General features: G+C 42.5%; 1 protein-coding gene across 3 annotated transcripts in view; it reads left to right on the top strand.

Moving 5' to 3' along the window:
* LOC122933078 overlaps nucleotides 1–21,809 on the top strand; it is a 45,917-nt gene extending 24,108 nt beyond the window's left edge. For all 3 annotated transcript variants that reach the window (XM_044287831.1, XM_044287833.1, XM_044287832.1), the window contains 8 exons: nucleotides 11,026–11,145; nucleotides 14,775–14,885; nucleotides 17,952–18,080; nucleotides 18,224–18,331; nucleotides 18,652–18,762; nucleotides 20,418–20,546; nucleotides 20,690–20,797; nucleotides 21,104–21,809. In XM_044287831.1, the coding sequence (XP_044143766.1) occupies nucleotides 11,026–11,145; nucleotides 14,775–14,885; nucleotides 17,952–18,080; nucleotides 18,224–18,331; nucleotides 18,652–18,762; nucleotides 20,418–20,546; nucleotides 20,690–20,797; nucleotides 21,104–21,547 (1,260 nt within the window). In that variant the 3' untranslated portion in view covers nucleotides 21,548–21,809. The remainder of the gene's footprint in view (nucleotides 1–11,025; nucleotides 11,146–14,774; nucleotides 14,886–17,951; nucleotides 18,081–18,223; nucleotides 18,332–18,651; nucleotides 18,763–20,417; nucleotides 20,547–20,689; nucleotides 20,798–21,103) is intronic.
* The last annotated feature ends 2,932 nt before the right edge of the window (nucleotides 21,810–24,741 follow it).

Genomic DNA, 24,741 nt, shown 5'->3' with positions numbered 1-24,741 from the left:
GGAAAGCCTCAGTGACCACAAGCCTAAATGGCATAATTTTCAGGGCCAGCAATTTTGAAAGGTGCGCATTTAGTGCTATGGTCTGTGGGTGGGTGGCTGGGTATTTGCGCTTTCGTTCAAGGGCCTGGGGTATAGACATCTGTATGCTGCGCTGGGACACAGAAGTGGATGTGTTAACTGATGGTGCTTGCAAAGGTCCAGGTGCATGGCGGGAGGCATTCGGGCCTGCGTCTTGGACAGGGGATGGGTCAGCACGTAACACAGGGGAAGAGGAGGCAGTGGTGTGACCCGCAGACACTGGTTGTGGACCCAGGCGTTCGGCCCACCTATTAGGGTGCTTTGATGCCATGTGGCGGATCATGCTGGTGGTGGTGAGGTTGCTAGTGTTCACACCCCAGCTCATTTTGGTGCTGCACAGATTGCAAATGACAATTCTTTTATCGTCTGCACTTTTCTCAACAAAGCGCTAGACTGCGGAACATCTACCCCTTGGCAAGGGAGATTTCCGCAAGGGGCGCTCCGGGGAACAGTTGCGGGTCTGTTTGATGTGACCTACCTTTTCCCTTTTGCAACCCCATTGCCTCTTCCAGCCTGTTGCGGTGCTGCAGATCCCTTTCCCTCTGTACTGCTGTCCTCGCTCGGTTTGCCACCTTCCCAGGTTGGGTCAGTGACTTCATCGTCCAGCACCTCCTCTTCCACTTCCTTACTCTGGTCATCTTCCTGACTTATTGACCTAACAACAACCTCAGTTATGGACAACTGTGTCTCATTCTCATCATGAACCTCTTGAGATACTAATTTCAGTTGACTTATTGGCAACTGTGTCTCATCATCCACCTTGTGAAACACTAATTGCCATTCCCATCGTCATCTTCTTGTGACTGTGGATGCTCCAGAGTTTGGGAATCAGGGCACATGATCTCCTCATGTCCCTCTTCAAGTGGGCTTGGCGAGAGGCCCAAATTGAGGAATGGCGATGAAAACAGCTCCTCAGAATATCCGAGTGTGGGATCACTTGTTTGCCGAGACTCTCTATGGTGGGTGGAAGGAGTATCAGGGTGAGGATTCTGTTGACCAGACACTTGGCTACTAAGACTGGACTTTGTGGAAGACAGGGTGGTGCTTAACTGACTGGAAGCATTATCTGCTGCAATCCAACCGACCACCTGGTCGTACTGGTCTGACTTTCAGAGTGGTGTCCTGCGCCGCCCTGCAAACTGGGACATGAAGCTAGGTATCGTGGATGAGTGTGTTTCTTGTGCTCTGGCAGCAGGCACAGTTTCACCGCACCCAGGGCCACGGCCTCTGCATGCACCATCAGCAGCATGCCCACTTCCCCGTCCCTTACTGCTTGCCTTGCACATATCAAATGGTATATAGCTTGGAAGTATGTCACACGTACAGTAGTGCAGGTTTTGTAAGTGTATGCGCAAATAAAGTACACAGAATGTCACAGATATTTTTAGGATGCGCACACGTTAAACAGGAGGTATAGCGCAAGTAATGTCGCTGTCACCACCGGCTAATAAAAAATTACACTGAATTAATGTCACTGATATTTAGGATGGGCAAAGGTTATACTGGAGATTTAGCGCAGGTAATGTCGCTGCCACTAGCAGCAAAAAAATTTGACTGAATGTCACTGATATTTCGGATACGCAAACGTTGTACAGGAGATGTAGCGCAGGTAATGTAACTATCCGCAGCGGACACCTTCTACAGAAAAAGTACACTGGATGTCACATATATTTTTAGGCTGCGCACACGTTACACAGGAGATGTAGCTCAGATCATGTCGCTGTCACCAGCGGAGAAAAAAAATGACACTTAATGTCACTGATATTTCGGATGGGCTAATGTTATACTGGAGATGTAGCGCAGTAAATGTCGCTGCCACCAGCAGCAAAAAAATTTTACTGAATTTCACTGATATTTCGGATACACAAACGTTATACAGGAGATGTAGTGCAGATAATGTAACTGTCTTCAACAGACACCATCTACAGAAAAAGTACACTGGATGTCACAGACAGTTTTAGGCTGCGCACACGTTACACAGGAGATGTAGCGCAGATAATGTCACTGTTTGCAGCGGCCAAACAATTGCAAGCTATTTAGCGCAGGTTGCGCTAAAAATATATATTGCTGCCAGATATAACTATAGTCCTTAAAAGGACTTTTGTGTCTCTAGCAAATTTTAGCAATTTAGTGCAGGTTGCGCTAAAAATATACAGTATATTGCTGCCACACACAACAATAGTCCTTAAAAGGACTTTTTGGTCTATAACAGATATAATAACTAAAATATTCCTATTTCACTTGTACACTATCTCTCCTTTCTGCTCTCCAGCTCTCCCTGACTAAGACTGAGCCAAACACGTGTCATCGGGTGCTATATAGCATCCGATGACGCGTTCCAGCCAGCCAATCACTGCAATGCCAGTAGCCAACATAGCTACAGCATTACAGTAAATGGCAGTACTTATCTGCATGTTTATTGGCTGGAAGGAGACTCGAGCATCGCCCTCGAGCACACGCAGTATTCGGCCGAACACCGCGATGTGCCGAGCATCGTGATGCTCGAGTACAATTAGTGTTCAGCCGAGCATGCTCGCCCAACACTAGTAATTGTATTTAATAATCAAAATAGATTAGATGGTTAGTCCCATTTCATAAATCATTACTCGCGATCATATGTACTTGGTAATCACTATTCATGATTCTTCATATCTGTGCCTCTTTTGTTTCATAAGATAAATAGTATCAGACCTATAAAGTGATATTCTATTCAGTTTTACCGTAGTGATAGCTTTTGTGGAGGAGATCCCTGGCTAGAACGCTTGTGTCTCGCTCCCCGATAGAAGCGTCCGGCTCCTTGTACCTCGGACTGAAGGTTGCCTCTGATCGGCGTGTCACGTGTTGCTCGGCGTGTCACGTGGCGTCCCATGTGTCAGGCTTACAAGCCGAGCCTTTGATTCAGCACGCTGTCTCAGTATAACTTCAAGCCTTGTCGGAAAAGTGTCACATCATAGGTTGTTATTGCTCCATATTGTAAGGATATCCTTTAGTGTATTATAATTCTGCCATACGCGTTTCGGAGCACCCTGCTACTTCGTCAGTGGCTAGTTCACATACCCCATACATTTGTGCCTTTTATGTCCCTAATAGGGGTGGAGTAACGTTTTCTCATACAGATGGATAAAAGAGGTGGACTGGATCTCCATATTGGTGTATACTGTATATATATTTTTTCATCTCATAGGAAAAATAGATTGGCTTCTATAGTATCATATATTTTATAAATAACTCTTATGTAAAGTAACAAAGAGCTTTTTACCTATGCATAAATGTATAAAATCAATAATACAGAAAATAGAATAAAATAGAAAAGATTAATAAAACAGTTATGAGGAACGCACTAAAACACATCATTAACGCAACTTTAATATATCTTAATCTATTATTTTGAAATCTCTTGTCTTTTATTTGTCTTTTTTTCTTTTTCTAAACTTATAAATAAAAACTGAAGGATTTAAAGGTAAGGGCAAAAAATATATAAAGGAGATATAAAAAATAAATAAAAAAACAAAAACAGAAGGATTTAAAAGGTAAGGGCTTGGTTTAAAGGCTCAGCTTGTAAACCTGACACGTGGGACGCCAATCTATCGTTGAGCGAGACACGAGTGTTCTAGCCGGGGATCTCCTCCACAAAAGCCATCACTACTTTAAAACTGAATAGAATATCACTTTATAGGTATGATACTATTTATCTTATGAAACAAAAGAGGCCCAGATATGAACAATCATGAACAGTGATTACCAAGTACATACAGGTCCTTCTCAAAAAATTAGCATATTGTGATAAAGTTCATTATTTTCTGTAATGTACTGATAAACATTAGACTTTCATATATTTTAGATTCATTACACACCAACTGAAGTAGTTCAAGCCTTTTATTGTTTTAATATTGATGATTTTGGCATACAGCTCACGAAAACCCAAATTTCCTATCTAAAAAAATTAGCATATTTCACCCGACCAATAAAAGAAAAGTGTTTTTAATACAAAAAAAGTAAACCTTCAAATAATTATGTTCAGTTATGCACTCAATACTTGGTCGGGAATCCTTTTGCAGAAATGACTGCTTCAATGCGGCGTGGCATGGAGGCAATCAGCCTGTGGCACTGCTGAGGTGTTATGGAGGCCCAGGATGCTTCGATAGCGGCCTTAAGCTCATCCAGAGTGTTGGGTCTTGCGTCTCTCAACTTTCTCTTCCCAATATCCCACAGATTCTCTATGGGGTTCAGGTCAGGAGAGTTGGCAGGCCAATTGAGCACAGTAATACCATGGTCAGTAAACCATTTACCAGTGGTCTTGGCACTGTGAGCAGGTGCCAGGTCGTGCTGAAAAATGAAATCTTCATCTCCATAAAGCTTTTCAGCAGATGGAAGCATGAAGTGCTCCAAAATCTCCTGATAGCTAGCTGCATTGACCCTGCCCTTGATAAAACACAGTGGACCAACACCAGCAGCTGACATGGCACCCCAGACCATCACTGACTGTGGGTACTTGACACTGGACTTCAGACATTTTGGCATTTCCCTCTCCCCAGTCTTCCTCCAGACTCTGGCACCTTGATTTCCGAATGACATGCAACAGTCCAGTGCTGCTTCTCTGTAGCCCAGGTCAGGCGCTTCTGCCGCTGTTTCTGGTTCAAACGTTGCTTGACCTGGGGAATGCGGCACCTGTAGCCCATTTCTTGAACACGCCTGTACACGGTGGCTCTGGATGTTTCTACTCCAGACTCAGTCCACTGCTTCCGCAGGTCCCCCAAGGTCTGGAATCGGTGCTTCTCCACAATCTTCCTCAGGGTCCGGTCACCTCTTCTCGTTGTGCAGCGTTTTCTGCCACACTTTTTCCTTCCCACAGACTTCCCACTGAGGAGCCTTGATACAGCACTCTGGGAACAGCCTATTCGTTCAGAAATTTCTTTCTGTGTCTTACCCTCTTGCTTGAGGGTGTCAATGATGGCCTTCTGGACAGCAGTCAGGTCGGCAGTCTTACCCATGATTGCGGTTTTGAGTAATGAACCAGGCTGGGAGTTTTTAAAAGCCTCAGGAATTTTTTGCAGGTGTTTAGAGTTAATTAGTTGATTCAGATGATTAGGTTAATAGCTCGTTTAGAGAACCTTTTCATGATATGCTATTTTTTTGAGATAGGAATTTGGGGTTTTCATGAGCTGTATGCCAAAATCATCAATATTAAAACAATAAAAGGCTTGAACTACTTCAGTTGGTGTGTAATGAATCTAAAATATATGAAAGTCTAATGTTTATCAGTACATTACAGAAAATAATGAACTTTATCACAATATGCTAATTTTCTGAGAAGGACCTGTATGATCGCAAGTAATGATTTCTGAAATGGGACTAACCATCTAATCTATTTTGATTATCAAATACAATTACTAACCCATAAATTCAATTATATATGAACTCTATACAATTATGAACAAGTGCCTGTTTGTGACATTTTATAACATTTTATGAATTGGTATTTTATGAATTATTACTTGGACATGACAAAGCTTTATGAATTGACACTTGGATATAATATCATCTAACCAGGTGGAACAGTGCAACTGTTGGATGAACTGGATACACAATAGATACTGGATCGTGAGACTTTCTCCTGACTCTCAGAGATTTACTGTGAAGGACTTATGGAATATTCCAGCTACTTAATTTTCAATCTCTCTGTTTTATCTTGACTTTTTAAAGAGATTTTTTCAAGAAATATAGCAAAATATACAACTTTTCAACTGAACTGTACACTCACCTAAAGAATTATTAGGAACACCATACTAATACGGTGTTGGACCCCCTTTTGCCTTCAGAACTGCCTTAATTATACGTGACATTGATTCAACAAGGTGCTGATAGCATTCTTTAGAAATGTTGGCCCATATTGATAGGATAGCATCTTGCAGTTGGTGGAGATTTGAGGGATTCACATCCAGGGCACAAAGCTCCCGTTCCACCACATCCCAAATATGCTCTATTGGGTTGAGATCTGGTGACTATGGGGGCCATTTTAGTACACTGTGAACCCATTGTCATGTTCAAGAAACCAATTTGAAATGATTCGAGCTTTATGACATGGTGCATTATCCTGCTGGAAGTAGCCATCAGAGGATGGGTACATGGTGGTCATGAAGGGATGGACATGGACAGAAACAATGCTCAGGTAGCCCGTGGCATTTAAACGATGGCCAATTGACACTAAGGGGCCTAAAGTGTGCCCAGAAAACATCCCCCACACCATTACACCACCACCACCAGCCTGCACAGTGGTAACAAGGCATGATGGATACATGTTCTCATTCTGTTTACGCCAAATTCGAACTCTACCATTTGAATGTCTCAACAGAAATCGAGACTCATCAGACCAGGCAACATTTTTCCAGTCTTCAACAGTCCAATTTTGGTGAGCTCGTGCAAATTGTAGTCTCTTTTTCCTATTTGTAGTGGAGATGAGTGGTACCCGGTGGGGTCTTCTGCTGTTGTAGCCCACCTTTCTTTCCCATTCTGACATTCAGTTTGGAGTTCAGTAGATTGTCTTGACCAGGACCACAACCCTACATGCATTGAAGCAACTGCCATGTGATTGGTTGACTAGATAATCGCATTAATGAGAAATAGAACAGGTGTTCCTAATAATTCTTTAGGTGAGTGTATATTGTGTATATTATTGCAATCCCACAACATATTTTTTTATCTACAGTAAGGAACAGAAGTGTTTGAACACCCTGCAATTTTGTAAGTTCTCCCACTTAGAAATCATGGAGGGGTCTGAAATTCACATTGTAGGTGCATTCCCACTCTGAGAGACAAAATAAAAATAAAAAGTTCAGGAAATCACATTGTATGATTTTTAAAGAATTTATTTGTATTGCACTGTTAAACATAAGTATTTGAACACCTGAGAAACAGCAAGAATTCTGGCTGTCAAAGACTTGTTACTGTGTCTTTAAAAAGTCCACCTCTACTCCACTCATTAATCTAACTTAATAGCACCTGTCTGAGCTCTTTAAAGACACCTGTCCACCCCACAGTCAGTCAGATGCCAACTACTACCATGGGCAAGACCAAAAAGCTGTCAAAAGACACCAGAGACAAAATTGTGGACCTCCACAAGGGCTACAGGGCAATTGCCAAGCCGCTTGGTGAAAATAGATCAACTGTTGGAGCAATTGTTAGAAAATGGAAGAGGCTAAAGATGACTGTCAGTCTCCCTCAGACTGGGGCTCCATGCAAGATCTCACCTCGTGGGGTATCACTGATGATAAGAAAGGTGAGGAATAAGCCCAGAACTACAAGAGAGGAGCTGGTCAATGACTTGAAGAGAGCTGGGACCACAGTTTCAAAGGTCACTGTCGGTAGAAGACTACGCCGTCATGGTTTCAAATCATGCATTGCACAGAAGGTTCCCCTGCTCAAGTCATCACATGTCCAGGCCCATCTGAAGTTTGACAATGACCATCTGGATGATCCAGAGGAGGCATGGAAGAAAATCATGTGGTCAGATGAGACCAAAGTAGAACTTTTTGGTCTAAACTTCACATGTCGTGTTTGGAGGAAAAAGAAGGATGAGTTGCATCCCAAGAACACCATCCCTACTGTGAAGCATAAGGGTGGTAACATCATGCTTTGGGGGTGCTTTTCTGCTAAGGGGACAGGAGGACTGCACTGTATTAAGGAGAGGATGAATGGGGAAATTTATTGTGAGATTTTGAGCAACAACCTCCTTCCCTCAGTCAGAGCATTGAAGATTGGTCATGGCTGGGTCTTCCAACATGACAATGACACGAAGCACACAGCCAGGATAACCAAGGAGTGGCTCCGTAAGAAGCATATCAAGGTTCTGGAGTGGCCTAGCCAGTCTCCAGACCTAAATCCAATAGAACATCTGTGGAGGGCCAGTCTCCAGACCTAAATCAAATAGAACATCTGTGGAGGGAGCTGAAACTACGTGTTGCTCGGTGACAGCCCCGAAACCTGACAGATCTAGAGAAGATCTGTGTGGAGGAGTAGGCGAAAATCCCTGTTGCAGTGTGTGCAAACCTGATCAAGAACTACAGGAAACGTTTGACCTCTGTAATTGCAAACAAAGGCTTCTGTACCAAATATTAACACCGACTTTCTCAGGTGTTCAAATAGTTATGTTCAGCAGTGCAAGACAAATAAATTCAAAAAAAATCATACAATGTGATTTCCTGATTTATTTATTTTTTATTCTGTCTCTCAGAGTGGGAATGCACCTACAATGTGAATTTCAGACCCCTCCATGATTTCTAAGTGGGAGAACTTGCAAAATCGCAGGGTGTTCAAATATTTCTGTTCCTCACTGTATTAGGGCCTCCTTTCTTGGTGTTTTGTGGTTTATTTTATTCTATTTTAGTTGTACTGCTTTACAAAATACCGCTTTTTAATACAGTTCTTGGTGATAGAGTGCCTGTTATCAATACTATAATTTGGGTAATAGCTAAGTAAGTACCTCCTTTGCGGACAGTTGTTTTGGGGTATTTGCTGCTCATTAGTGCAGAATAGAGAGTACTGTTTTTTGCCAGGATTCAAAGAGTTGCTATTTCTCTTTAAGGAGAGCGCCTAGTAGGCTTAAAGGGGTTATCTCATCTGGGACATTGGGGTTATATCGCTAGGATATGCCCCCAATATCTGATAGGTGTGGGTACCACCTCTGGACCCACACTTATTCTTAGAACAGAGCCCGCAAAGTGCCGGAGGGTGCAGTCTGCATGTGCAGCAGTCCTTCATTAATTTCTATGGGACAGCCAAAAATAGCAGAGTGGTGCTCCCCATAGAGGTGAATGGAGCGGTTGCCGTGCTAGCTCTGCGCGCTTCCCATTAATTTTAGTGGGACTTCCGAAAATAGTCGAGTGCACGCTTGGCTATTTTTGGCACTTGCATAGGAATGCTGGCACTTTTCGGGTTCCGTTCTAAAGATAGGTGCGGATCCCAGAGGTGGAATCCGAACCTATAAGACATTGGGGGAATATCGTAGCAATATGACCCCATTGTCCCAGATGGGACAACCCCTGTCACAAACTTACCTGTCCGGGTTCCAGCGGCAAGATCTCCAGCTTTGGGGAAACTGTACCTGGAAAGACAGACTAAGCCACACCCCATGGTGATGCGACAGCGTCATTAGCAATAGGATGCAATTCTCTTTCTCCCCACAGCGGACATGTGCTAGAGGAGACTAGGAGTGGGCTGATTGCTCAGCTGATCTATTCCTGTGTGCTAGTGTTCTGACTAATGAAGTGCAGAGTCATGGACCTATCAGGTTCTGATCCTGGGACTCAGTGCTCTATTTAAACCCCTTCCTGGCCTTATACCAGTCATTGACTGCCTAGCTGTGCTCCTGGTTCCATTTCTGTGTGCGTTTGGATTTCTTCTATTATTGACCTTGGCTTGCCTTTGACCACTCTGCCTCGTGTTTTGGTACTGTGTTTCTTGTCTGGTTCTGACTTCGGCTTAGCTATTTTACTACCTTCTGCCTTGCGCTTTGGTACTGTATTGTCCGCTTGATTTTGACCCATTTCCATACGACTCCGTCTCTGTGTGTTTATGTCTTGCACTTTAGCATAGTAGGAAACGTCGATTAGTTGTGGACTTGCCGCCTCAACCTTGCACTGCAAGTAGGCAGGGAAAGCGGGCGGGGTTCCCCTTAGGACTCACTGTCGTTGTAATCCTGCTTACTGTGGTTTCAACCTCTTTAAGGTGTCTTATAGACCAGACAAAGTTTCTCTGAGTTTCTAGGGAAAAAGATCTGCAAATTAGCACTCCTTCCAAAAAGAATAGAAAGCTAAGCTTCAAGTTATGCCTCCAAGCTTTTTTAAAGGACAAGCATTAACTTATAGGATAGCTATCTTACATCTAGTGGCACCAGAGGCTCAGCTTTCTTTTATTTTAGGAAGGAGAGCTGATTTGCATATCTTTTTTCCCAGAAATCCAGAGGCGCATTGACTGGCCTATAAGACTTCTTACACCTAGTGGGTGCTCTCCATTAGGATAAATAATACCCCCTGAATACTATTCTTATTTAGTTATTTTTGACCATTTGGTGATTTTGGTTAAAGATTTTAAAGGGTGGAACTTCTTTAAGTCAGATTATTGGTAATGGTCCATTGAAAATTGTCTGAGAGCTTCCATCACATAGTAACGTTCACCACCTGTTTTCTTGTTTTCAAATATTTTTTTTAAAGTGTTTTCACATAAAACTGAATAATTCTTATTTTTGCATCTGTAAATAGTGACCCACATTTACTAATGTGAGTGCACCTAGATTTTGGTGTAAATGTGGCACATTTGGGTTTACAGAAGTTATCTGTGTCTTGTCTGAAAGGGGGTATGGGTTAACAGGAAAAGAGCATGGTTTCATAGGGAAGGGAGTGTGGTATAAAATGCAACATTTTGTGCCACACTTGATTCACAATTCTGGTGTAAAATTCTGTTACAGTTGATATAGAGTTAACGTTCTATTAGTCCTGCTCATACCCTATAATTTGCCTATATAATTGGGCTGCTGATAAACAAGCAAGCGCTCTTTTGTCGGCTGATTTTTATCTCTTATCAGAATGGAAAATGCATGATTATCAGCAGCATATCTCCCTGTGTAATCAGGGATGTCTTGTTTATAATCAATTGATCTAAATGGGGAAAAAACTATTACTGTAGCAATCATTCCTCCCCCATTCACTTTAGATCGCCTGTGTAATAGGCTGATGCAAACAAGTGTCAATTCATATGTTTATTATCGATTGGTGCTCATCTTGCCCAACATTCAGCAATCTAATAGGGCCTTTAGACAATAGTGTCTATCACTGCACCACATTTTTCATCCAGTTTGATGCACTGTGATACATCTGGTGCCAGTCTATACCACCTAGACTTACACCATCTACAGGATTAGTAAATCTGCCCCATTGTTTTTTTCTACTACAGTATTATGTCAGCCAAAGAATTCGAACAACCCCTTCTCCTCTGCAAACTGATGAGGGATATACTGTAACTGAAGGAATGAAGGGTACACCGCAGAAATCTCAGTCATCACCTGTCAGTAGGGTAAGTATAACTTTAAAGAGTCACTGTACTTTTACACAATTTCATTTAATTTAATAGAGAATGGTGTAACTAGCAAATTTATATATCACTTATTTTAAAGTAATGCCTGCATCCACCTGAAAAAATCTGCAAAGTTATGGCCACTAGGGGTCTCACATCCACCTAATTTGCAGTCCATTGCCTGTTGTCAGGCAAAATCAGTCCTTAGCAACAGAGACACAGAAGATGGTTCACAGGAAATGGGAGCATGTCAGAACTAGGCAAGATTGTGAGCTTGATAAAAAGAACTGCTTTTGAAGATTATAGGAGCCTCCTGTGTGCATGTCTGTAAGTATGATTTATCCCTTAAAACAAACATTATGGGAAATAAGGTAAAGGATGTCGCAGCAGCACAGTGATGGCAGATTTCAGTGAAGGGAGATGCCTCCTGCTTGTGAGAGAAATGCATCTAGCTGTGCAGATAAAACAGGGAATAATATGACTGAAAGAGACATTCGAGAAGCCCAAAAAGACTTGTTCCTTCACAGTTGTACAAAGAAGCACATCCTCTATGCAACCTTTTTTATTTATAAAAAGCAGGTACGCTTTAAAGTAGTCACCAAATGTAAAGCCATTTATGATATTCATGCCTGACAGTAAGGTAGTGTGATAGTGTAAAATAATTCGAGTCTAGAGATGAAGGGGAAATTAGAAATAGGTCGGTAGTTAGCAGCACAAATCAGTTCAAGAGATTTTTTTATTTTTAGTTATAACAGAATCTTTGAAAGAGGACAGAAAGATACCAGAAGAAAGAGTGAGGTTAAATACTGCAGTGAGGTGGGTGATGATAGCTGGGGAGAGGGACTGAAGAAGGTGTGAGGGAAAAGGATCACTGCTGCAGGTTGTGGGTCGAGAACAAGAGAGAAGCCTGGAGACTTCTTCATCTGTTATAGGGTCAAAAGAGGAGAAAGAGCATGTGGAAGTGTGGGAGGGAGGAAGATTGAAATTGGTTGGGAACAGTACGCCAGCATTTGTGTACCCTATGTTTATTGCAATCTCTAATATTTTCCCACACATACTGTAAGTGTGGCAATGTATAATACTTGCTGCTAGGGGATACCAGCAGGGGTACCACAAAAGAAGGTATTGTTTGGTGAAAGGACCTTGTATCTAGGTGTCTAATAGTGGGATAGTCTCTAATCGTGTATAAGCAGTCTAAAACTTTGGGCAAGATATGATGGACATTGCAAGAGCCGCAGTGGAAAGCACATTTTGAGACTGGACTGCACTGTTATGTACTGCACTACATATACAGTACAGACCAAAAGTTTGGACACACCTTCTCATTCAAAGAGTTTTCTTTATTTTCATGACTATGAAAATTGTAGATTCACACTGAAGGCATCAAAACTATGAATTAACACATGTGGAATTATATACATAACAAAAAAGTGTGAAACAACTGAAAATATGTCATATTCTAGGTTCTTCAAAGTAGCCACCTTTTGCTTTGATTACTGCTTTGCACACTCTTGGCATTCTCTTGATGAGCTTCAAGAGGTAGTCACCTGAAATGGTCTTCCAACAGTCTTGAAGGAGTTCCCAGAGATGCTTAGCACTTATTGGCCCTTTTGCCTTCACTCTCACCCCAAACCATCTCGATTGGGTTCAGGTCCGGTGACTGTGGAGGCCAGGTCATCTGGCGCAGCACCCCATCACTCTCCTTCTTGGTCAAGTAGCCCTTACACAGCCTGGAGGTGTGTCTGGGGTCATTGTCCTGTTGAAAAATAAATGATGGTCCAACTAAACGCAAACCGGATGGAATAGCATTCCGCTGCAAGATGCTGTGGCAGCCATGCTGGTTCAGTATGCCTTCAATTTTGAATAAATCCCCAACAGTGTCACCAGCAAAGCACCCCCACACCATCACACCTCCTCCTCCATGCTTCACGGTGGGAACCAGGCATGTAGAGTCCATCCGTTCACCTTTTCTGCGTCGCACAAATACACGGTGGTAGGAACCAAAGATCTCAAATTTGGACTCATCAGACCAAAGCACAGATTTCCACTGGTCTAATGTCCATTCCTTGTGTTCTTTAGCCCAAACAAGTCTCTTCTACTTGTTGCCTGTCCTTAGCAGTGGTTTCCTAGCAGATATTCTACCATAAAGACCTGATTCACACAGTCTCCTCTTGACAGTTGTTCTAGAGATGTGTCTGCTGCTAGAACTCTGTGTGGCATTGACCTGGTCTCTAATCTGAGCTGCTGTTAACCTGCGATTTCTGAGGCTGGTGATTTGGATGAACTTATCCTCCGCAGCAGAGGTGACTCTTGGTCTTCCTTTCCTGGGGTGGTCCTCATGTGAGCCAGTTTTTTTGTAGCGCTTGATGGTTTTTGTGACTGCACTTGGGGACACTTTCAAAGTTTTCCCAATTTTTAGGACTGACTGACCTTCATTTCTTAAAGTAATGATGGCCACTGGTTTTTCTTTACTTAGCTGCTTTTTTCTTGCCATAATACAAATTCTAACAGTCTATTCAGTAGGACTATCAGCTGTGTATCCACCTGACTTCTCCACAACGCAACTGATGGTCCCAACCCCATTTATAAGGCAAGAAATCCCACTTATTAAACCTGACAGGGCACACCTGTGAAGTGAAAACCATTTCAGTTGACTACCTCTTGAAGCTCATCAAGAGAATGCCAAGAGTGTGCAAAGCAGTAATCAAAGCAAAAGGTGGCTACTTTGAAGAACCTAGAATATGACATATTTTCAGTTGTTTCACACTAGTCATGAAAATAAAGAAAACTCTTTGAATGAGAAGGTGTGTCCAAAGTTTTGGTCTGTACTGTATGTATGTTGTAAATGGCACTGAGGTTGTGGTACCATCTAGTGGCCAACTGCAGTGTTGGATAATATATTGTTAGGTGCACAGGACCCTTTAGTCACATGATCTAATTATGCAGGTTTTGGAGCTATACTGAGAGCACCTGTGTATGAGATGACAACTAGCACTGCCCTGCAGATCTAAAGTGAGAAAGAGAGAAAGTGTGTGCTGGAGAGAAGCAGCTGCTGGTGACAAATCCAGCCATACTCCTGCTTGTACTCAACTTGCAGTGGAGGTGTGAGGTGGTAGTCATAAGGTTACTCCTCCTCAGGTAGTAGGTTGGACACTATGTAGATTGTTCAGTACTGTGCTACATGGAGATATACAGGATTACTGTGGTTTTTGCCCACATGTGAGACCAGTAACCTGTCTTGTTTAAATGACACCTATGTCTGACTGTGTCCTTTCACCATCCTAGAGTAGGGGAGCCATGCATACAGCTCAGGGCCAAAAAGATTATTTCTGTAAGCTCCGACCCCCTGACAAACCCCTTTAACTTGTCACATCTGATGTCCCATTTTCACTGTCCAGTACACCGATACATCCTATAAGACTGTTGATACCAACCTCTAATCTATTTTAATATAGTTTACAAATTGTTTGATTTATGGATTTAGTTTAACATTGTAGAGGCAAAATTCTTAATTCTAAAGTCATGGATTCAGGTTTGCACAGGAGATTGTAGATTAGTTATTTCTCATTATGATATTGATCAGTAAAACCACACTATTATATTAAAATTGTATAATTTCACATTTTCAGCAACATAAGAAAAAAGTTTCCCTGCCTCCACCTGTATATCAATCTACACATGATGAAAAAAGTACTAGAGAAGTGGTGACCTCCCAGACATCCCCGTCCTTAGCTGGCGAGGTAAGGCTTCATAATGCAGTGTATGCTGATATATACACAGATATGATTTTCTATAGGTGCACAGCCATGTAAAACTCAAAGACAACCTGCAATATATCTGTTTCACTAACTACTTGCATTCTCCATGTTATGAAAATTCTGGAGCATCTATACCTATGGCTCTACAGTTGCAAGAAAAAGTATGTGAACCCTTTGGAATGATATGGATTTCTGCACAAATTGGTCATAAAATGTGATCTGATCTTCATCTAGGTCACAACAATGGACAATCACAGTCTGCTTAAACTAATAACACACAAAGAATTAAATGTTACCATGTTTTTATTGAACACACCATGTAAACATTCACAGCGCAGGTGGAAAAATTATGTGAACCCCCTGGACTAATGACATCTCCAAGAGCTAATTGGAGTGAGGTGTCAGCCAACTGGAGTCCAATCAATGAGATGAGATTGGAGATGTTGGTTACAGCTGACCTGCCCTATAAAAAACACACACCAGTTCTGGGTTTGCTTTTCACAAGAAGCATTGCCTGATGTGAATGATGCCTTGCATAAAAAGCTCTCAGAAGACCTACGATTAAGAATTATTGACTTGCATAAAGCTGAAAAGGGTTATAAAAGTATCTCCAAAAGCCTTGGTGTTCATCAGTCCACGGTAAGACAAATTGTCTATAAATGGAGAAAGTTCAGCACTGCTGCTACTCTCCCTAGGAGTGGCCGTTCTGTAAAGATGACTGCAAGAGCACAGCGCAGACTGCTCAATGAGGTGAAGAAGAATCCTAGAGTGTCAGCTAAAGACTTACAAAAGTCTCTGGCATATGCTAACATCCCTGTTAGCAAATCTACAATATGTAAAACACTACTGGCATATGCTAACATCCCTGTTAGCGAATCTACAATACTTAAAACACTAAACAAGAATGGATTTCATGGGAGGATACCACAGATGAAGCCACTGCTGTCCAAAAAAAACATTGCTGCATGTTTACAGTTTGCACAAGAGCACCTAGATGTTCCACAGCAGTACTGGCAAAATATTCTGTGGACAGATGAAACCAAAGTTGAGTTGTTTGGAAGAAACGCACAACACTATGTATGGAGAAAAAGAGGCACAGCACACCAACATCAAAACCTCATCCCAACTGTGAAGTATGGTGGTGGGGCATCATGGTTTGGGGCTGGTTTTCTGCAGTCAGGGCCTGGACGGTTTGCTATCATTGAAGGAAAAATGAATTCCCAAGTTTATCAAGACATTTTGCAGGAGAACTTAAGGCTATCTGTCCACCAGCTGAAGCTCAACAGAAGATGGGTGTTGCAACAGGACAATGACCCAAAGCATAGAAGTAAATCAACAACAGAATGGCTTAAACAGAAGAAAATATGCCTTCTGGAGTGGCCCAGTCAGAGTCCTGACCTCAACCCGATTGAGATGCTGTGGCATGACCTCAAGAAAGCGATTCACACCGGACATCCCAAAAATATTGCTGAACTGAAACAATTCTGTAAAGAGGAATGGTCAAGAATTACTCCTGAACGTTGTTCACGTCTGATCTGCAACTACAGGAAACGTTTGGTTAGAAGTTATTGCTGCCAAAGGAGGTTCAACCAGTTATTAAATCCAAGGGTTCACATACTTTTTCCACCTGCACTGTGAATGTTTACATGGTGTGTTCAATAAAAACATGGTAACATTTAATACTTTGTGTGTTATTAGTTTAAGCAGACTGTGATTGTTTATTGCTGTGACTTAGATGAAGATCAGATCACATTTTATGACCGATTTGTGCTGAAATCCATATTATTCCAAAGGGTTCACATACTTTTTCTTGCAACTGTATGTTGTGCCATTCCTGTAATATTCCTGGTAGAAGTTCTGAATTGCTATCAGTTGGCAATGAAGGTCCAGCTGGGTGTTTCCATTTGGAGGTGCGTCACTGCACAGTCTGATACTGACAGCACTGATATAATAGTGTCAGACTATGCAGCCTCCCCCCCCCACTGGTAACACCCATCTGGACCTTCACTGCAAACTGCTAGTAATTCATTTATAACTTCCAGCAGGAATAATACAACAAATGGTACAACATAAGAATAGATTCTCCAGAATTGTTATTACATGGATAATGCAAATGTTAACTACAAGAGACATGTAAGAGAGGTTACAGTGTAGTGATAACAAGGGCGCACCTTTTACTCCCTTTCGGGGCACTCCCTGGGTTTGGGGTTCTTCTGCCTGTTAGCGGTTCAGGGTTCCCTTGATGGTGATGAAATGAGGGGCGCAAGGCAGGGTCCCATGGCAGCTGAAGATGTCGGTGCAGTGTAGCAGTGCAGGAAATAATGAGGCCAAGTTAATAGTAGAACGGTTCTTTACTGAAGAATCAAGTTGAGGTACATTAGTCTCAGTTCTCAGCATGCATGGACTGGCAATTCTTACACAGAAGGGGTTTCCCGGGATTTTAATATTGATGACCTATCTATAGGAAGAGAAGGCAGCGGTTGTGTGAGCGCTGCCTTCTCTTCAATGTTTACCTGCTCGCCATCAACATCCCAGCGGTGAACACTGTAATTACAAGAAGCCGTCCAATTCACTTCTATGGGGCGGCTCTGTAGCACACACTTGAGTAGGAACTAGCCGTCCCACTGAAGTAATTGGGGCGGCTTCTTCTAATTACACCTGCTCAGCGCTGCGATGTTGACGGCGAGCAGGTAAGCATTAAAGTAATATATAAGGCTGCGCTCACACAAGCGCTGCCTTCTCTTCCGACATCCGGCACCCTTGCAGATCTGATATTGATGACCTATCCAGAGTATAGGCAATCAATATTAAAATCCCGGAAAGGCCTTTTAATATCCCAAGATGTTCTTCTCACACACCGTGTTTATAGTTGATCGGTGCTCGTCTTGCCCCAGCACTGGGCAATCTAATAGGGCTTATACACAAACGTGTCCATCACTGCACCGACATTTATCATCCGGTCTGAGTCACTGCGATAAATCTGGTGACATCCTCTATCCACCATCTATAGGGTTAGTAAATCCGCTCCATTGTTGTTCTCTGCCGCAGTACGACTTTGGCCACAGTGTCCGATCATCTAAAAGATCCACTCTTCCTCTGCGAATTGATGAGGGATATACTGTAAGCGAAGGAGTGAAGGGTACACCGCAGAAATCTCCGCCATCACCAGTCAGTGGGGTAAGTGTGACCTTGAAGTGGTCACCAAATGGAAAGCCATTTATGACATTCATGCCTGACAGAGAGGTAGTGTGACAAGTCCATCGAATTTATAAGGAACCGCTCAGCCCTCAGGTTTTCCAGTGTTATTTTATCTTTTACAGAATGTGACGTACAGGACAACCCGCTCCATGTCACAGACAGCGCGACAATCTGCAAATGTTAAGTTGAAGACCGAAACAGCGGCAGCCGCTCCATTCACAGGCGTTATGGTAAGGCTGTACAGCGTGGAATAATGGTAATGTTTTTAGGGAAGATTTTTAGAAATCTCCAAAAATGCTGATCTCAGACACGTAACCCCTCAGATGCTGACCACAGCATCTGAAAGAGAGCAAAACCTCTTTTCTATTTTAATGCAGTTTGCAAATTGTTTGATTGATGGATTTATTTTAACATTGTAAAGGTAAAATTCTTCATTCTAAAGTCATGGATTCAGGTTTGCACAGGAGATGGTAGATGAGTTATTTCTCATTATGATATTGATCAGTAAAACCACAGTATTATATTAAAATTGTATAATTCACATTTTCAGCAACATAAGAAAAAAGTCTCCCCGCCTCCACCTGTATATCAATCTACACATGATGAAAAAAGTACTAGAGAAGTGGTGACTTCCCAGACATCCCCGTCCTTAGCTGGCGAGGTAAGGCTTCATAATGCAGTGTATGCTGATATATACACAGATATACGATTTTCTATAGGTGCACAGCCATGTAAAACTCAAAGACAACCTGCAATATGTCTGTTTCACTAACTACTTGCATTCTCCATGTTATGACAATTCTGGAGCATCTATTCCTATGGCTCTATGTTGTGCCATTCCTGTAATATTCCTGGTAGAAGTTCTGAATTACTATTATCAGTTGGCAATGAAGGTCCAGCTGGGTGTTACCATTTGGAGGTGCGTAGCTGCACAGTCTGATAATGACAGAACTGATATGATAGTGTCAGACTATGCAGGGACACCCCCCCCCAACTGGTAACACCCATCTGGACCTTCACTTCAAAGTGCTAGTAATTCATTCATAGAATGAAGAATAGATTCTCCAGAATTGTTATTACATGGATGATGTAAATGTTAACTACAACAGACATGTAAGAGAGGGTTATAGGTCCATCCAGATTATAAGGAGGGCAATGGGGCAAATGTCCAGGAACTTCCACCACCTAAAGTTCACTGGCCCACTACCTGATTCCTTCATCTCCTCTGTAATACTTCAAACAACCAGATAGAATGGGGAGGGGGGGTGGGGGGGTCTTGTGTCCTCTGATTGAATGGGGCAGCGGCCGAGCATGCACACCACCGCTCTATTCTAACTCTGTGGGGCTGCCGGAAATAGAGCTGTACTCGGCTTGCTTAGACGGTCTTATGGACTGAATGGAGTGGTGGTGTGCATGCTTGATCCTCGCTCCATTCAAATGGGGGCATGTGGGGAGTACCCCTTTAAGAAGAACAAATCAGTACAGCATCTTCTGCTGCATTGTATGTCTTGTAGTCATCTCATCCACCGAACATCTGACAATATGTGAGCTGCAGAGGCAGTGTGGAGGATAAGAGTAGTTGTACGGACACTTCCTAGGTCGTGTAGTGATAAGAAGGGCACACCTTTTACTCTCTTTGGGGCACACCCTGGGTCTGGTGTTCTTTTGCCTGTTAGCGGTTCGGGGTGTTCTTGATGGTGATGAATTGTGGGGTACAAGGCAGGGTCCCATGGCAGCTGAAGATGTCGGTGCAGTGTAGCAGTGCAGGAAATAATGAGGCCAAGGTAATAGTAGAACGGTTCTTTGCTGAAGAAGCAAGTTCAGGTGCATTAGTCTCAGTTCTCAGCATGCATGGACTGGCAGTTCTTACAGGTTAGGCTGAGTTCACACTTCAGTTATTTGATCAGTGATTTCCATCTGTGATTGTGAGCCTAAAACCAGGATTGGAGGCTCCACAGACATCAAGTATAATGGAAAGATCTGCACCTGTTCTGTGTTTAGACCCACACCTGGTTTTGGCTCACAAGAACTGATGGAAATAACTGAAGTGTGAACTTGGCCTTGTACACGGCTGCAGTAACAGTTAATAAGCCAAGATGTCTCTTTTAAGGGGTTCTTCTCACACACCGTATTTATTGTTGATCGGTGCATGTCGTGCCCCAGTACTGGGCAATCTAATAGGGTTTTTACACAAAAGTGTCTATTCCTGCACCACATTTATCATCCAGTCTGAGTCACTGTGATAAATCTGGTGACATCCTCTATCCACCATCTATAGGGTTAGTAAATCCGCTCCATTGTTGTTCTCTGCCGCAGTACGACCTTGGCCACAGTGTCCGATCATCTAAAAGGTCCACTTGTCCTCTGCGAATTGATGAGGGATATACTGTAAGCGAAGGAGTGAAGGGTACACCGCAGAAATCTCCGCCATCACCAGTCAGTGGGGTAAGTGTGACCTTGAAGTGGTCACCAAATGGAAAGACATTTATGACATTCATGCCTGACAGCGAGGTAGTGTGACAAGTCCATAGAATTTATAAGGAACCGCTCAGCCCTCAGGTTTTCCAGTGTTATTTTATCTTTTACAGAATGTGACGTACAGGACAACCCGCTCCATGTCACAGACAGCGCGACAATCTGCAAATGTTAAGTTGAAGACCGAAACAGCGGCAGCCGCTCCATTCACAGGCGTTATGGTAAGGCTGTACAGCGTGGAATAACCACAGCATCTGAGAGAGCAAAACCCGGAAGTACTTGTGGGTCTGGAAAAGCTCCCCAGGCGGCGATCGGGGAAGCTATTTATTGTCTGTTAAAGGCCAGGGCCTGCTGAGGCTCTAATACCTTTAACAGCTATATTCCAATGTAGGGCAGCAGGTGGCAGCACTACATTGGAATATACCGATCTTTTTATATTGTAATGGATACAATTCCATTACTTTATACAATCCAATGATTGCATGTTATATTCACCTAGGCCTAGCTTATGTTGCATTTGTTTACAGGGGGAAGAAGGTGTTTGGCCAGTTGACTGTGAAAAGTTTACCCGTGATTTCTGTGAATGGTACTACAGTCTCCTTAATTCCCAAAATACCTCGTCTGGACCACATAAGAAAAACTGGGGCCCTCAGCACTTCCTGGAAAATGCTGTACTTCATCTAACATACATGTCAGCCAGGGGGAAATACAAAGGTGGCAGGAGCGTGAGTGCGTGTTTACTTGCTCTAGTACAAGAAGACAAATTTTGTTTTCAACCAAATATTACTAGTAGGAAGGTAAAATGTGAGAGGTCCCCAAAAGGTGTGGTGGTGGTAATGGTTTATGGTACCCTGTTCCGGAATAAGTCATATGTGGGTACATTTGATCAGGTCTTTGAGGTGGTTGGGAACTTGAGGAACAATAACTGGAAAATACAATTTACTGATCTGAAAATCATAAATAATTCTTAAGAGTCTACATCATTGTGTATCATGAAATAAACTTCATGGATTGTATAGCCAAATGTATACCTATCCCTATGGCCAGTGTCCTGCTCTCCATGGTCGCTCTCCCTTTTCATGGTGTTGCTTGGTCCATGCACTTGTGTGGCTACTCGGCCTTTGACAGGTCTAGCGTGCTCCAATCGTCCTGACTTCTTCAGCTAAAGCCCAAGTGCCCCAGGCTGAACAATAAGGTCAGATTGCTAAAATATGGGTATTTTCAACTCAATTGTGTAAATAAAAAATGTAAACCATCCTAGATAGCATTATCACTAGGTGTGAGTATATTGTCAACTACTTGTCAAATTACTCAGACCAAAACCTAGGACTATGTATACACAAAGGGAGCAGATAGATAACTGGATATCAGGGGGGTGGAAATATGGCAATGAGCGCTCCATACACCCCCACCTATAATCCCCCAACACACAACAAGTTACCAATTTGCAGTGTATCTATGCTGATTTGCTATCCCTTGTCTACAGACTAATAGAATTGGCTACAAATAAGTCTTGCTTTCTTCATTGAAGGTCTCCCCTATCTCTTAGGGTAGGCAACAAAAGCCTAATTTGCTTGACGCGTTTCTTTAGTTGCTTTAATTATGCAACTTAGTCATCAGGAGCGACTGGAAGCTGATCAAGACAGACAAACAAACAGAGAGTGCTGCACGCTCTGGTACATGGCGTGCAGACACGTAGCCTGCGGCACTGGAACACAAATCAGCATAGCTACACTGCACCTTGGTAACTTGTGTGTTGGGCAGTGGCGACTCTAGGAACAATATATAGGGGGGGGGGGGCAGATAAGATACCACAGTCAAAAATGGGGGGGCACTAATAATTTTCACCACTTAATCATACTACTGAAAATAAATGAAATAAGTATATATAAATTAGATTACAAAATCCGAGAGTATTGCGGTATGCAGGTATACCTTTTTATTGTACTAACCTAATACATTTTTTTTGGTATGAGATGACGGTTTGATTGGTACTATTTTTTAAGGTGCATATGACTTTTTAATCGCTTGGTATTACACTTTTTGTGATGTATGGTGACAAAAAATGGCTTTTTTGGCACAGTTAAAACATTTTTTTTTATGATGTTCACCTGAGGGGTTGAGTAGTGTGATATTTTTATAGAGCAGGTTCTTACGGACGCGGTAATATCTAATATGTATACTTTTTTTAATTTTATTTTACTTTAACACAATAAAAGCATTTTAGAAAAAAGTTTTAGGGTCTCCATAATCTGTGAGCCATATTTTATTTATATTTTTTGGGCGATTTTCTCATGTAGGGGCAAACTTTTTGCAGAATGAGGTTGCGGTTTGAATGGTACCATTTTGGCATACATACAACTTTTTGGATCACTTTTATTACCTTTTTTGGGAAGTGAGGTGGGCAAAATTTAAATTTCATCAGTTTTTTTTTTTTTATGGCGTTCACCATGCGGGGAAAGTAACATGACCCGTTTAGAGATCAGGTTGTTACGGACGTGCTAATATCAAACATGTGTAGTGTATTTTATTTTTTAATCTGTGATAAATGTGCTGCTATAAGAATTTTTTTTTTTTTTTACTTTTTTCACTATTTTTTTTGACCCAGAGCCACTAGGTTCTTGAAGATTTAGTGGGTCTGATGCCTATATAATACACTACAGTACACTACATAGTGTACTGTAGTATTTTGTGACTTTACATTTAGCCAGATCAGGCTGCTGCCTTTAGCAGAAGCCTGATCCGGCTTAGCTATACCATGGCAAGCCGGAAGCCTGTGAAGGCGTCCGATTGCCATAGTAACCATCGGATGCTGCCACAACAGAGCAGCGTCTGATGAGGGAGGGAGCTCCCTCCCTCTGTGATCCTGTCAAGTATCGGGTGGCTCCAACAGCACAGCAGCGCCCGATGGGAGAAGGAGGGAGCTCCCTCCCTGTTAACCCCTTCCATACAGCGGTCCCTATGGACCACGGCATGGAAGGGGTTAAACAGCTGACATCGGTGCCAGCACTAATGTTGGCCATTTCAAGCAGAGTGTCAGCTGTATGCTGACACTCTGCGAAACTGCTCGGCCATCCTGAAAATGGGGGAAGTGGGGGGGGGGATCGCGCGCGGTGGTTCGCACGCCCGCCTGGCCATCCATAAAATGAGGAGGGGGGATATTATATATTCATTTTAGAAGGTTCTGATCCCCGCAGTCACGGAATGCGGGGATCAGAACCTGTCAGCCGGCATTAGGATTGTCTGATTGGCTAGTCTGTACAGTTTTAGGTTTTGGTCTGAGTAGTTGACAATATACTCACACCTAGTGATAATGCTATCTAGGACGGTTTACATTTTTTATTTACACAATTGAGTTGAAAATACCCATATTTTAGCAATCTGAATATAAGTTATATTTTAATGACAGAACTTTAATAGTTAAATGTCATTTTCCTGTTGGTTGCCTATCTGTTACAAAACTACTTAGTGAACTTGAAGAATAAGGTCCTTTTGATTCCTTAAGTCTGCATAGGTTTGCATGTTCCTGTTCCTTTTGGCATCAACTTGGCTTGTATACTTGACCACATCTACTTGTCTGCTGCCAAATATGGAGCCCTTTTTTCAGTACAGGGCTGAGATGCTCTAATAGAGGGATCTGAATTTTCTCTCTGCTCCGCAAGCCAGCTAATCTGACGGCCTCCTTATCTCTGCTCTCTGCCCTTATAAACACTCATTAAAGCTCGTTTTTTTTTTACTTACTGAAAGAATGTGGCTTAAATGTGGCTTAAGTGTTTATGACCTCTTAGTAAATTAGAGATAAGGGTTATTAAGGGCACAAAGTAAAAGTAAAAAAGCTCGATTCACACAGCTAGACAAACAGTTAACCCTTTGTGACAGAACTGCTCAATATTTGTAATAAAGAGTAAAATGCAATCATTAAAAAAAAATTACTCCCAAGGTGTACATAGCCTTTAAAGAGGACCTTTCACTAGAATAAATCTAAACTAACTTTACAGACATTGAGAGAGGCGCCCTGCACTTACTGTTATACCTGGGAGCCGCTCCGTTCTCCCGGTATAGCCTCCGGTATCTTCATAGTTAGGCTCCACCCAGGGGAACCTGACGGCGTCTCATTCTCCCATGCTGTAGCGCTGGCCAATCGCAGCGCTCAGCTCATAGCCTG

This window comes from Bufo gargarizans, chromosome 3 (genome assembly GCF_014858855.1).
Source record: "Bufo gargarizans isolate SCDJY-AF-19 chromosome 3, ASM1485885v1, whole genome shotgun sequence".
Classification (NCBI taxonomy): Eukaryota; Metazoa; Chordata; class Amphibia; order Anura; family Bufonidae; genus Bufo; species Bufo gargarizans.
This window is presented reverse-complemented; position numbering and strand designations above follow the sequence as displayed.